Source organism: Arachis ipaensis, chromosome B05 (assembly GCF_000816755.2).
Source record: "Arachis ipaensis cultivar K30076 chromosome B05, Araip1.1, whole genome shotgun sequence".
In the NCBI taxonomy this organism is placed as follows: Eukaryota; Viridiplantae; Streptophyta; class Magnoliopsida; order Fabales; family Fabaceae; genus Arachis; species Arachis ipaensis.
This window is the reverse complement of record NC_029789.2, coordinates 112593975-112606910: the sequence shown is the minus strand read 5'-3', so window position 1 is coordinate 112606910 and position 12936 is coordinate 112593975. Positions and strand designations below refer to the sequence as shown.

Below are 12936 nucleotides of genomic sequence, written 5' to 3'. Positions count from 1 at the left end.
GGGAATGCCATTGAGCACGCCCTTACAGAAGAGAAGGAACCTCAAGTTGATTCTTCTCTGGGTGTGCAAGAGGAGCCTGTGATTACCACAGAGCTCGCCCTTGCAGAGGTGAAAGAGCCTCAAAAGCCACTTTTCATTAGCATGCAGAGAGAGCCTGAAGATGAGCAACTAGCTCATCTCGTAGTAGTCGCCAAGAAGCTGCAGTTCAGTATCTCTTTTGCAGAGGTATTGGAGAAGACTCCCTATGTGGCCTGTCTAAACGGTAGCAATTCTGAAAAGAAGGCTCTCAAAGGAGGCACTTGTATAAAAGATTTAGCATTCATACCTTTCCCTTGATGGAAACCAATTCAATCCCTCCTAAGACCAAACTTAAGCTTGGTGTTGGATGGACACTATCCACCAAGGAGGAAGGCCCCACAAGGAAGATGCCTAGGGGTTGGAAAAACAAAAATATCCCTAATGAAGGCTCTCCACCTTAGAAGAAAAGAATTCTTGAAGTTGATACTCTAAATGCCATATTGGCTCAGAACAAGATCTTGACCCAGCAGGTCAATATGATCTCTCAGCATTTGGCTGGAATACAAGCTACAGCTGGCAGCACTCAAGAAGCTTCTTCTGAAGTAGAAGCTTATGATCCTGACCAACCTACCATGGAGGAGGCAAATTACATGGGAGAATCCTATGAAAACACCTACAATCCTTCATGGAGGAATCATCCTAACCTTTCATGGAAGGATCACCAGAAGCCTCAGCAAGGCTTCAATAATAATCAAGGTGGAAGGAACCATAGTAGGTTCAACAACAGGCCACCATTCCCATCTTCTCAAGGGAATATGGAGACTCCTAAACAGAGCCTTTCTAACTTAGCCATTCTAGTCTCCAGGCTCTCTATGAGCACTCATAGTTTCATAACTGAAACAAGATCCTCCATCAGAAACTTGGAGATACAAGTTGGTCAGTTGAGCAAGAGGATCCCTAAGACTCCTCCTGACACTCTTCCAAGTAACACTGAAGTAAACCCAAGAGAAGAGTGCAAGGCCATCACCACTGAGGAAGATGCCAAATCTGGAGAAACTGGGAAGGCATTGAACGCCAGTGAGGAAGATCTCACTGGGCGTTTAACGCCCAAACTGGCTAAGAGCCTGGCAGCAGAACTGGCATTGAACGCCAGCCAGGGAACACTGGCTGGGCGTTCAATGCCCAAACAAGCAGGAACTCTGGCGCTGAACGCCAGTGAGAAAGCCCTCACTGGGCGTTCAATGCCCAACTAGACAGGGAAGCTGGCGTTGAACGCCAGCCAGGACATCCCTGTTGGGCATTCAACTCCCAAAATGGTAAGGGAATTGTTGTTTAACGCCAATAAGGGTACACAGCATGGGCGTTCAATGCCCAAAGAGCCATCAGAGCTGGCATTGAATGCCAGTAAAGGCACACCCTCTGAGTGCTCAATACCTACTCAAGAAATCCCTATCGAAGAACTAAAGGAAGTCAAGGCTCATATAGAGACCATAGAGGTTTCTTTGCATGCACTCCTGTAATGCATGAGTTCTGATGAACACTCATCCTCTGATGAGGATGAAGACACTAGGGAAGAGCAAGTTGCTCGGTACCTAGGAGCTCTCATGAAGCTGAATGCCAAGCTATTTGGTACAAAACATTTGGAGGAAGAACCTCCAGTACTTTCCAAAGAACTCAATGCTTTGGTTCAGCTGAAGCTACCTCAGAAGCTTCCAGATCCTAGACGCTTCCTGATTCCTCTGTAAGGAGCTAATCGTCGAGCTAATGACGTTAAAGAAACACTTGTTGGGAGGCAACCCAACCTTACTTAATTATTTTTATTTTTCTTTCATTTTTGTTTTTCTTTAAGTTATTTTTTTTAGGTTCATGATCATATGCAGCAGTCAGAGCAGAGATAGAAATGTTCAGTAGTGAAAATAGAACACTCTAGATAGAGTATTTCTGGCGTTGAACGCCAGCCAGGGAGCAGACCTTGGGCGTTCAAACGCCAATGCAGAGGACAGGATTCTTAAATTCCTAGCCTTTCAGGACCAGTGGGTCCCACAACATCTTTACCTACCCCACTTTTTTCCTCTCTCTTTTGCACTTCCCCATACACTCTTCCCTATAAACCCTAGCCCAATCACATCCATATCACTTCCCCAAAACCATCATAAATCCCACCAACTCTCACCCACTTCAAAATCAAAATTTTCTCCCAATTACCCACCCATGGCCGAACCCAACCCTACCCCTCCTATAAATAACCCTCTTTCTAACCCTTCATATACACACACTTCATACACTCATAAGCCCATTCGGCCGAGCCATCTCTCTCCCTCTATCTCTTTCTATTTTCTTCTTCTTCTACTTCATTATTCTCTTTTCTTTATTTTTTTGCTCGAGGACGAGCAAAGCTTTTAAGTTTGGTGTGGGAAAAGCGTTGCTTTTTGCTTTCCATTATCACTTATGGCACCCAAGGTTGGAGAACCCTCTAGAAAGAGGAAAGGAAATGCAGTAGTCGCCACCTCTGAATCTTGGGAGATGGAGATATTCATCACCAAAGCCTACCAAGACCACTTCTATAAAGTAGTGGCAGAGAAGAAGGTGATCCCTGAGGTCCCTTTCAAGCTCAAGAAGCATGAGTATCCGGAAATCCGAAGAGAGATCCGGAGAAGAGGTTGGGAAGTCCTAACCAACCCCATCTAAGAGGTTGGGATCTTAATGGTGCAAGAGTTCTATGCTAATACATGGGTAACAAAAAACCATGACACTGGTGTGAACCCAAATCCCAAGAATTGGAACACCATGGTCCGAGGGAGAATCTTAGATTTCAGCCCAGAAAGTGTGAGGTTGGCGTTCAACTTGCTCTTGATGCAAGGAGATCCACATCCTTACACTAGGAGAGTTAACTTTGATCAGAGACTGGATCAAGTGCTCTCAGACATCTGTGTGGAAGGAGCACAGTGGAAGAGGGATTTCCAAGGTAAGCCCATTCAACTAAGAAGGCTTGACCTCAAGCCCATAGGTAGAGGATGGTTGGAATTCATCCAACGCTCTATCATTCCTACTAGCAATCGGTCAGAAGTGACTATTGAAAGGGCCATCATGATCCATTGCATCATGATTGGAAGTGAGGTGGAAGTACATGAGGTGATCCCTCAAGAATTGTACAAGATAGCTGAAAAGCCTTCCACCAATGCAAGGTTGGCATTCCCACATCTCATCTATCATCTATGCAATTCAGCTGAAATTGTCATAGAGGGAGATATCTCCATTGGGGAGGACAAGCCCATCACTAAGAAGAGGATGGAGCAAACTAGAGAGCATGCACAAGAGCCTGTGCAGCTGCCTCAGCATGAGATCCCTGAGATGCCTTAAGGGTTGTATTTTTCTCCTCAAAGCTATTGGGATCAATGGCATACTTCCATGGGAGAATTAAGCTCTAACATAGAGCAATTGAGGTTGGAACATTGAAAACATTCCGCCATCCTCAATGAAATAAGAGAAGATCAAAGGGCTATGAGGGAAGAACAACAAAGGCAAAGGAGTGACATAGAAGAGATCAAGTACCACATTGGATCCTCAAGGAGGAGTAGTAGCCGCCACCATTAAAGGTGGATTCGTTCTCTTTATCTCCTTTTCTTTTGTTATTTTTCTATTTTCTGTAATGTTGTATTGTCTGTTCTCTTATTCTTATTGCATGATCATTTTTATTTATGTCTAAAAGTTGTAAAATGTTCTATATATCTCTCACATTGCTTAAAAGAAAATTTTAATTGAAAAGAATTGAGAGATACATAAATTTCAAGTTATATAATAAGAATAGTTCAATTGTTTTGATGTGGTGGCATTGCTTTTATTTTCTAAATGTATGAATAAGCAGTGCATATTTAAAGTTGAAATTTTAGAATATTGGCTCTTGAAAGAATGATGAAAAAGAAAAAGTATTATTGGTAATCTGAAAAATCCAAAAAATGATTCTTAAAGCAAGAAAAAGCAGCAAAAAGAAAAAGAAAAAGCATGTTGCAAAAAAAATAATATATGCATGAGAAAAATAATAAAATGGCAGAAAAAAATAGATAAATAAAAAGCAAAAAAAATAATAGCTCTTTAAACCAAAAGGCAAGAGCAAAAAGCCAGTAACCCTTTAAACCAAAAGGCAAGGGTAAAAGGATCCAAAGATCCTAAGAGTGTGCTTAAGAATTCTGGACACCTCTATCTGGGGATTCTAGCAAAGCTGAATCACAATCCGAAAGGGTTCACCCAGTTAAAGTGTCTGTGGCCTTTATGTATCCTGTGGTAATACTGGAAAACAAAGTGCTTAAGTTCACGGCCAAGACTCTAAAAGTTGTGTTCAAGAATAAAAAAGAACTAAACTAGGAGAGTCAATAATATCATCTGGATTCTAAGTTCCTAAAGATGCCAACCATTCTGAGTTTCAATGGATAGTGATATGCCAAAACTATTCAGAAGCAAAAAGCTACTAAGTCCCGCTCATCTAATTGAAACTGAGCTTCATTGGAAACTCTGAGATTTATTGTATCTTACTCTTCTTTTTATCCTACTTTTTTTTAGTTGCTTGGGGACAAGCAACAGTTTAAGTTTGGTGTTGTGATGAGCGGATATTTATACGCTTTTTAGCATCATTTTCATATAGTTTTTAGCATGTTTTGTTTAATTTTAATTAAGTTTTTATAGGTTTTAGTGTTAAATTCACATTTTTTGATTCTACTTTGATTTTGTATGTTTTTATGCAATTTTAGGTATTTTTTGCCTGAAATTGAGGAGCTGGAGCAAAAGTCTGATTCAGAGACAGAGAAAGCACTGCAGATGTTGTCCGCATCTGACCTCCTTGCACTCGGACTTTTGTGGAGCTACAGAAGTCCAAATGGAGCATTTTGAATGGCTATGGAAATCTGACTTTCAGATCTTTCCAGCAATGTATAAGAGTCTATACTTTACTTCAGAATAGAAGGCCCAAAACTGGCGTCCAACGCCAGCCTCTTGCCCCATTCCAGGCGTCCAGCGCCCAAAGGAGGAGACCAGCGTCCAAACGCCCAAAGAGGACCCCCTAGCCAGCGTTCAATGCCCTAGAGGCCTCCTAGCACATGGATCTCATCTAATCTCAGCCCAAACACTCACCAAGTGGGCCCTAGAAGTAGATTTTAGCACTAAGAATGTTTCACCCTTTCTTATGTAATCCTTAGTCATTAGTTTAGTATTTAAGGGATATTTACATAATCATACAGACCTTTATGCCATATTTTTGTTTACCACTGTATTTTCTATCATTATGAGTTTCTAAACCTCCTAGGTTGATCGGAGAAGCCCTGCTGAGTTCTATGAATTAGTAAAAGTATTACTGTTTCTCTTCAATCCGTGTTTGATTCAATTCTAAGATGTATAGTCGTTCTTCAACTTGATGAATGGGATGATGCATGACAATTAGCTCCATTCTTCTTATTGGGTTTGTATGAATAAGTGACTAGAAAGCATCGAACCGCCAGCTTGATAATACATCTCTCAGACGACTAATCCATGACTTCGTTGGGGACTTCTCGAGACACCAGTTCAGCCGAAGTATGGGGAGATTAGGGTCTCTGTGGTAGAGGCTAGAACCCAAAGGCGCAACATTCTCTAATCCGAAAGATTCGACCTTGTCTGTGGAATTTTGAGTAGGATCATTAAGGAGAATGGACTGCAGGAGCTTCACCCTCAATCAAAATGGATTCGCATTAACCCTGGGATTCAGATCTGGAGGAGTATTGGAAGCTGCTCAAACTAGCGTCAATCACATACAGCCTGCCATTGAAGAAATCATTCACAATTGAAGAAGACAGTAAGACCAGAGTTAATCCAGAAGGACAAAGCAACTCCAAGCCTTAACCATCTTTTTATCCCTGATTATAATTCAATTCACAAAGTATTTTAAACATACCAACATCTCCTACTCACCTGACTAAGATTTGCAAGATAATCATAGCTTGCTTCAAACCACAATCCTCGTGGGATCGACTCTGACTTGCTCAGGTATTACTTGGATGACCCAGTGCACTTGCTGGTTCAGTTGTACGAAGCGTGGGGATTCATGCACCAGTAATCCACACAGAGTCGCATTTCTCCATCTTTCTTCTTCACCAATAAAACTTGCGCTCCCCATGGAGATACACTCAGTTGAATAAACCTCTTGTTCAGAAGGTCTTTCAACTGAGTCTTTAGTTCAGCCAGCTCTATCGGATCCATTCTGTACTGTGCAATTGAAACTGGACCGGCTCCCGACACAAAGTCTATGGCAAATTCAATTTCTCTTTGAGGTGGAAATTCGGGAATATCTTTAGGAAACACTTCGAGAAACTCCCTAACTATCAGAATTTGTTCTAACTTTTGTTTATCTCCCGATGCATTCGCAGCTAAGAGTATATAACCCTGACACTCTTCTCCACTACAGTTCACCACTGCAGAGTTTAGGTAATAACCATCAGCTACAACTGTTCCTCCTTCTCCTTCCAGCATAAAGTAAATCGATCGCTCAAAATAATCTAACAGTACTCTGTTCTTTGACAATCAGTCAGACCCCAAAATCATCTCAAATCTAACCATCGGCAAATAGATTAAGTCATGAATAAAGGTTATATCCTCAATATTAAAAGATATTTATCTAGAACCTAATCTAGTTATAACTGTCTGAGACAGGGTATGCACCTGTAAATCGAAAGCTAAGTTTAAAATTCTCATCCCTAGTTCAGCAGCATTATCAAATGCAATAAATGAATCTGAAGCTTCCGTATCATACAATGCAACCAATACTTTGTCATCAATTAAACATTTACCTCTTATTAGAGGATCTGACTTCACAACATCATTGGCATTCACAGCAAACACTCGGCCTTGTTGTTGGTTCCGTCTAGCATTTGGATTCCTCTCACGAGTACAATCCCTTGCCAAGTGTCCAGGAAATCCACAAATGAAGCATCCACCTATACCGAGTTTACACGAATCATAAGGATGAAAATGCCCGCAACGATCACAAGTTAAATCCGGAGAAGTTTTACTTTGTTTACCTCTTCCTTTCACCTGATGAAATTGATCATAGTTGGTCCTCCAAAAGTTACCCTGACCTTGAGGGTGTTGAAGTGTGTGTCCACCCCTCTTGAAGTTCTGACCCTTAGGCTAAAATTACTTCCCACCGCCTCTGCTATTTTTTCCTCAACGAGTATCTCTTGCTAACACCACCTTCTTAGCAAAATCCTCAACAACCCTTGCCTTATTCACTAACTCGGAAAATATCTGAATCTCCAACGGAGCCACAGTACTCATGATGTTCTCCTTAAGACCTCCTTGATATTTAATACACTTCCAACCCTCATAGGACTCAGGGGCACCCTGACACACCCTTGAAAACCTATAGAGTTCCTCAAATCTACTAGTGTACACGACTACAGACAATGATCCTTGCTTCAGTTTCATAAGCTCTAACTCCCTAACCTTTCTCACTGATTCCAGAAAATACTTTTTATAGAAAGTGGTCTAAAATATGTCCCAAGGAATGTCCGTATTCTGAAGTTGTAGCAGTCGACATTCTCCCTGCCACCAGTGTTGTGCCTCCCCCATTACTTGATAGGCTGCAAAGTCCACAAATGGGTTATCTGGGACATGCTGAGTCAGCAGTGCGCGCTCCATGGCCTAGAACCAATTATCTACTTCAGAAGGGTTTAGCCAAAAGAATATATATAACGGTCAAAAGAATACTAGCCGCAAGCCGCAGAGTTTAGGCTGACTAGTTAATACAGATATAACAGAGTTTTTCAAATAAAAAGGCAACATCCTAACTCTCAAAGTAAACCTCTAAGGCATCAATATACCAAATACAAAAGTGAGAGATACTACGTCAATATAACCAAAAAGTACAAAAGATAACAAGCGATCCTTCGCTCTGTCACCATCCCACAAACTCACCGAGGTGGGTTGCGACCTGCATCTGAAAAACAACAACATATGGTATGAGAACTGGAGGTTCTCAGTATGGTAACAATACCCAATATATAAGATATAAAGTTCCAGGATGCCAAAGGCAATCCTATAACTTCATATCAAGCATAAGATTCAAACATAGAAGCATTTAAGTAAAAACCATAAAGGGTTATCTAAATCCTAAGGAATTTCTTACTACAGAAATACTGCTATCCCACAGCCTTCGCCAGTCTAATCTCCATAGGATCCCATCGCCACCACCTACCGAGCCTCCTCAATCCCAATAGAAAGCACATGTAATTGCAAACAAGTAAAACACATGTAATATACATATATAGCAAGTAAGCACGTTATACATTTAGGCAAAAGATGTAATTAGGCAAAGCAAACAAACACATAGAAGATGCACATGATGAATCTATGTCCTATTGGCCGTTATATCACTTGTCGGTTCAACTGCCAACCCGACATATCTCCTTGGGATGTCGCCTTTCGGTCATGAATAATTGGTACCCTAGGGATATAGTGCCCGACCCACTCTTGCGACTCGAAAGGGTGCAAGCTGTATACTCTACCTCAGACCTCACATCTCAACATAAGCGAGATTAACCACTGTCCTTACGCCGGCGCAGCGACCTCGACAAGCGGGATTAACCACCGTACTTACCAGGCGCATAGCGACTTACCAAATATCAGCACATTAATAGTATAGAATCTCAGTTATCACTGCTCAAGGCACAATTTCATTATTCTCATCTCATCATAATCCATCATTTTCAAGTCTCAAACTCATCATCAGTTCTCAATATTATTATCTCAACACTCTGCCAAACCACTTAAGTCATTCCATCTACAAAACTTTCCAAACCTAAGTCTCCATCTTCTAAAATCAAACATAAATAATCTAATTTAAGTTACCTAAACCATTTCCATTATCCTTAAAACCTAATCACTAGCTAAGAGCCTTAAATAGAAGTTAAAGAAGTTTAGAAAGATAGAGGAACCCTTAAAAATGAAGAAAAAAATATTTTCAGTAAAACAGGGGTTATGCGTACGCATGCCCCTGTCCGTGTACGCATGGGTGTCAAAACACCCATGTCGTGTATGCATGTTACACTCGCATACACGAGTCCTCAAAACAGCAAAGGAGGCTCGCATCACGTGCAACATGCCGTGTACGCATGCCTGTAAAATTACCATTTCTGTGTACGCATGCCTGTGCCATGTACACATAGGTGCTTAGCTGTGGTCAATTCCTGCGTCGCGTGCAACAATCACGTACGCATGCCATAAAACTGTTAGAAAATTTTAAAAGCTACATGACGAACGGATTTTCTGCTAGTAAAGAAATTCACAAATAAATTTCCGTTGTAAGTATAGTTTCTAAACCAGCAAAGAATCCTTTCATACAAAAGTTTTGGTTGTCACAAGTAACAAACCCCTAATAAAATTGATAACCAAAGTATTTAAACGTCGGGTCGTCTCGCAAGGAATTGCAGGGAGGTGTATTTATTATTGGTTATGGAAGATTATCTTTTTGGGGTTTTTGAATAATAAACAGGAAAAGTAAATTGCAAGAATTAAAATAATAACTAATAAAGCTCTTAGCAAGATATGAAAACTGGAAATCCCATCCTAGTTATCCTTATCAATTGTGATGAGAATTGTTCATTACTCCCACTTAGTTAACCCTTACTAAATAAAGGAAAGTCAAGTGGACTAATTAATTTGATTCCTCAAGTCCTAGTCAACTCCTAAGGAAATACTAACTTTAGAAGGATCCAAACTAACCAGCAAATTCCAATTATCAATCAACAAAGAGTTTGATAACTCAAGTGTCACCAATTAACCAATTCAAGATAAGAATGTAAAAAGCTAAATTAAAATCATAAATCTGAAATACTTCAATTTGCATTAAATATAAAATCAATTCTAACATTGGAAGGTTCATAAACCAAATTAGAAAAATAAGTAATTAACAAAAGGAAAGAAATAAACCAAAATTCTAGGACAGATAAAAGTAGAAGAGAAAGCTAAATTAAAGGAACATTGAACCTGGAATGCAGAAGAAATCCTAAAGCTAAAAGAAATCCTAAATCCTAAAACCTAAGAGAGAGGAGAAAGCCTCTCTCTCTAGAAAACTACATCTAAAACCTAAAATTGTGAATAATGAGAAGTTGTGTGAATGAATGGATCGATTCCCTCACTTTATAGCCTCTAATTTGTGTTTTCTGGGCCGAAAACTGGGTCAAAAACAGCCCAAAAATTGCCCCAAGTGATTTCTGATACGTCCAGCACGCGGCAAAGGCACGCGTACGCGTTGTCCACACGTACGCGTGGATTGAATTTTCTGCAGGTCACGCGTGTGCGTCGCCTATCTTCGGGGCAGATATGGCAAATTATATATCATTGCGAAGCCTCGGATGTTAACTTTCCAACACAACTAGAACCGCCTCATTTGGACCTCTGTAGCTCAAGTTATGACCGTTTGAGTGCGAAGAGGTCAGGTTGGACAACTTTAGCAATTCCTTCAGTTTCTTGTATTCCTTCCACTTTTGCATGCTTTCTTTCCATCCTTTAAGCCATTCCTACCTTATAAATCATGAAATCACTTAACACACATATCAAGGCATCGAGTGGTAATAAGAGAGGATTAAACATAGCAAATTTCAGGCCAAAGAAGCATGTTTTCAACCATAGCACAAGATTAGGAAGGAAAATGTAAAACCATGCAATTTATATGAATAAGTGAGTAAAGAGTTGATAAAAATCACTCAAATTAGCACAAGATAAACCATAAAATAGTGGTTTATCACTATAGAATTTCAGATTTTTGCACCAAACTTTAAACGCGAATAACATTTTCATTTTAAAACATTTTTTGTCCGTTCTTCAAACATCTCAAATCTCTCGGACCCAACTTTCATTTAAATCAATTTTCATTAAAAACAAAGTTTTAGATGCCAAGTTATGCCTCATCAAAGTTCATAAAAATAAGGTTTTGTCAAAATTCACAAGGTTCTCTAGTTTTCCAAAACCTCGAACCAAACTAAATTCAAATACACTCTAATCCATATCAAAACTTACTGTTCAACACAAACAATCATATACATGTGCTCCATCACTTGCCAGTTCACTTTCTCAACCAATTTCACACCTAAATATTACTCAATTCATCAATCTCTCAACTCTAAAATTCAACAACATCATCGACCTCTCAATACCATACATACTGTAACGACCCAACTTTTAGTACGTCATGATCGTACCAAAAGTAAGGCGTTACTAACCTAAATCCTTTTATTATCTATTTGATATTGAGTCTTTATGCGTTAATCTACCGATAGTTTTACTAAAAAGTTAAAACTTTTTTATCAAGAACAAATAACACATATTCACATACTTAATATTAATAATACGTTATAATATTACATACAAAACCAACTACAAAACCTACCCCTCTGAATAAAACTTCAAACTAACAAGCGAGGAAAAAAATAAATTCTATCGACGACTCAACTTACAAACATATTCTTCTATGCTCCTGCAGCTTCGCAATAAGCCTTCGCACTTGTGTAAGACCCGGTTAATTAACGGCTAATTAACCCATATATGAGAATTTATTCTAGAAAGCCAAAAATGATATTTTTATGGCTTAATATGATAGAGGAAATTGAGACGAGAATTTCGGTACCAATTTTATGGAAATCGGACCAAGATTGGGCCGAACGGGCCAAACCGGTCCAACCGGACCCAAAGTGGGCCCTTGGCCCAACATAACTAAACCAAAACCCTAGTTTTCAGCACTCTCTCTCCTCACACAACACTAATACACGCTGAAAAAGAGAGGCCATGGAGGGAAGAACACTCTCTCAAGTTCTATCTCTCACTTGATCTTCAAACCACCATAACTTGGTGGTAACTTGCGAGTGAAGCAAGGGAAAAATGAATGATCCATGAGGATCAAAGATTATTATGTGAGATGTGGAGGATGGCGGTGGAAGTGCTTGTTATGCCATGGGCCGAATGGCCGTAATTGTTAATGAATTGGCTGGTTATGGATTTAACCGTGAGCCGGATGGCTGGATTATGCCGTGTGGCGGCGGAGCCATGTTTATGGCTAAGTATAAATGCATATATGTTGAATGAATTGTGAATGTTGGCACTTCCACCATTGGAGATGAGGGTTTCCCTGGGTAGTAGCAGTGGCTAGCCACCACGTGCTCCAGGTTGAGACTCGAAGCTCTTTTACCATGTCCTGCTTGATTGTTCTACAAACTCAGTGTACTTTATGCCGGAGGATACAGAAGGGCCGGTTGTGGTGAATAATTATTACTTGAATTCAATGATGGTGAACTGTTCTGGAACCGAATGTCAGGGTATCCTGTTGTTAACCGCGGGTGTTTCGGGTGATGATCAAAGGTTGGATCAGATTTCGGTAGTGTGTGAGTTTCCGGAAGTGTTTCCCGATGATATTGAGGAATTTCCACCTAATCGAGTGATTAGCTTTGCCGTTGACAAAGTTAACTCGCAAAGACACTCCGTTTGTTTGGACTCCTGAGTGCGAGGAGAGCTTTCAGACATTGAAGAAAAGGTTGACCACTGCACCTGTGTTAGTGTTACCTGAGCCGAACGAACCATTTGAGGTGTACTGTGATGCCTCACTAAAGGGTCTAGGATGCGTGCGATTGAACATCAAAGACCTTCCGGGATGTTGCAACCCTTAGAGGTTCCGCAATGGAAGTGGGAAAGTATTGCAATGGACTTTGTGTCGAGATTGCCAAGGACTAGGACTGGTTTTGATGCTATCTGGGTGATCGTGGACCGACTGACGAAGTCAGCTCACTTTTTACCCGTTCGGATGACTTACACCCTTGAGGAGCTAGCTCGGTTATACCTAAAGGAGATTGTGAGACTCCATGGTGTACCTGCTACTATAATCTCTAATAGAGATCCTCGTTTCAC

At 40.4% G+C, this 12936-nt stretch overlaps 1 protein-coding gene across 1 annotated transcript; it reads right to left on the bottom strand.

The window, feature by feature from the left end:
* LOC107640895 lies at positions 6655-7680 on the bottom strand. Its single transcript, XM_016344398.1, has 3 exons — positions 7615-7680; positions 7234-7527; positions 6655-7074 (listed from the first exon to the last, which is right to left on the bottom strand). Exons 1-3 carry the CDS (start codon positions 7678-7680, stop codon positions 6655-6657), a joined length of 780 nt encoding a protein of 259 aa, XP_016199884.1.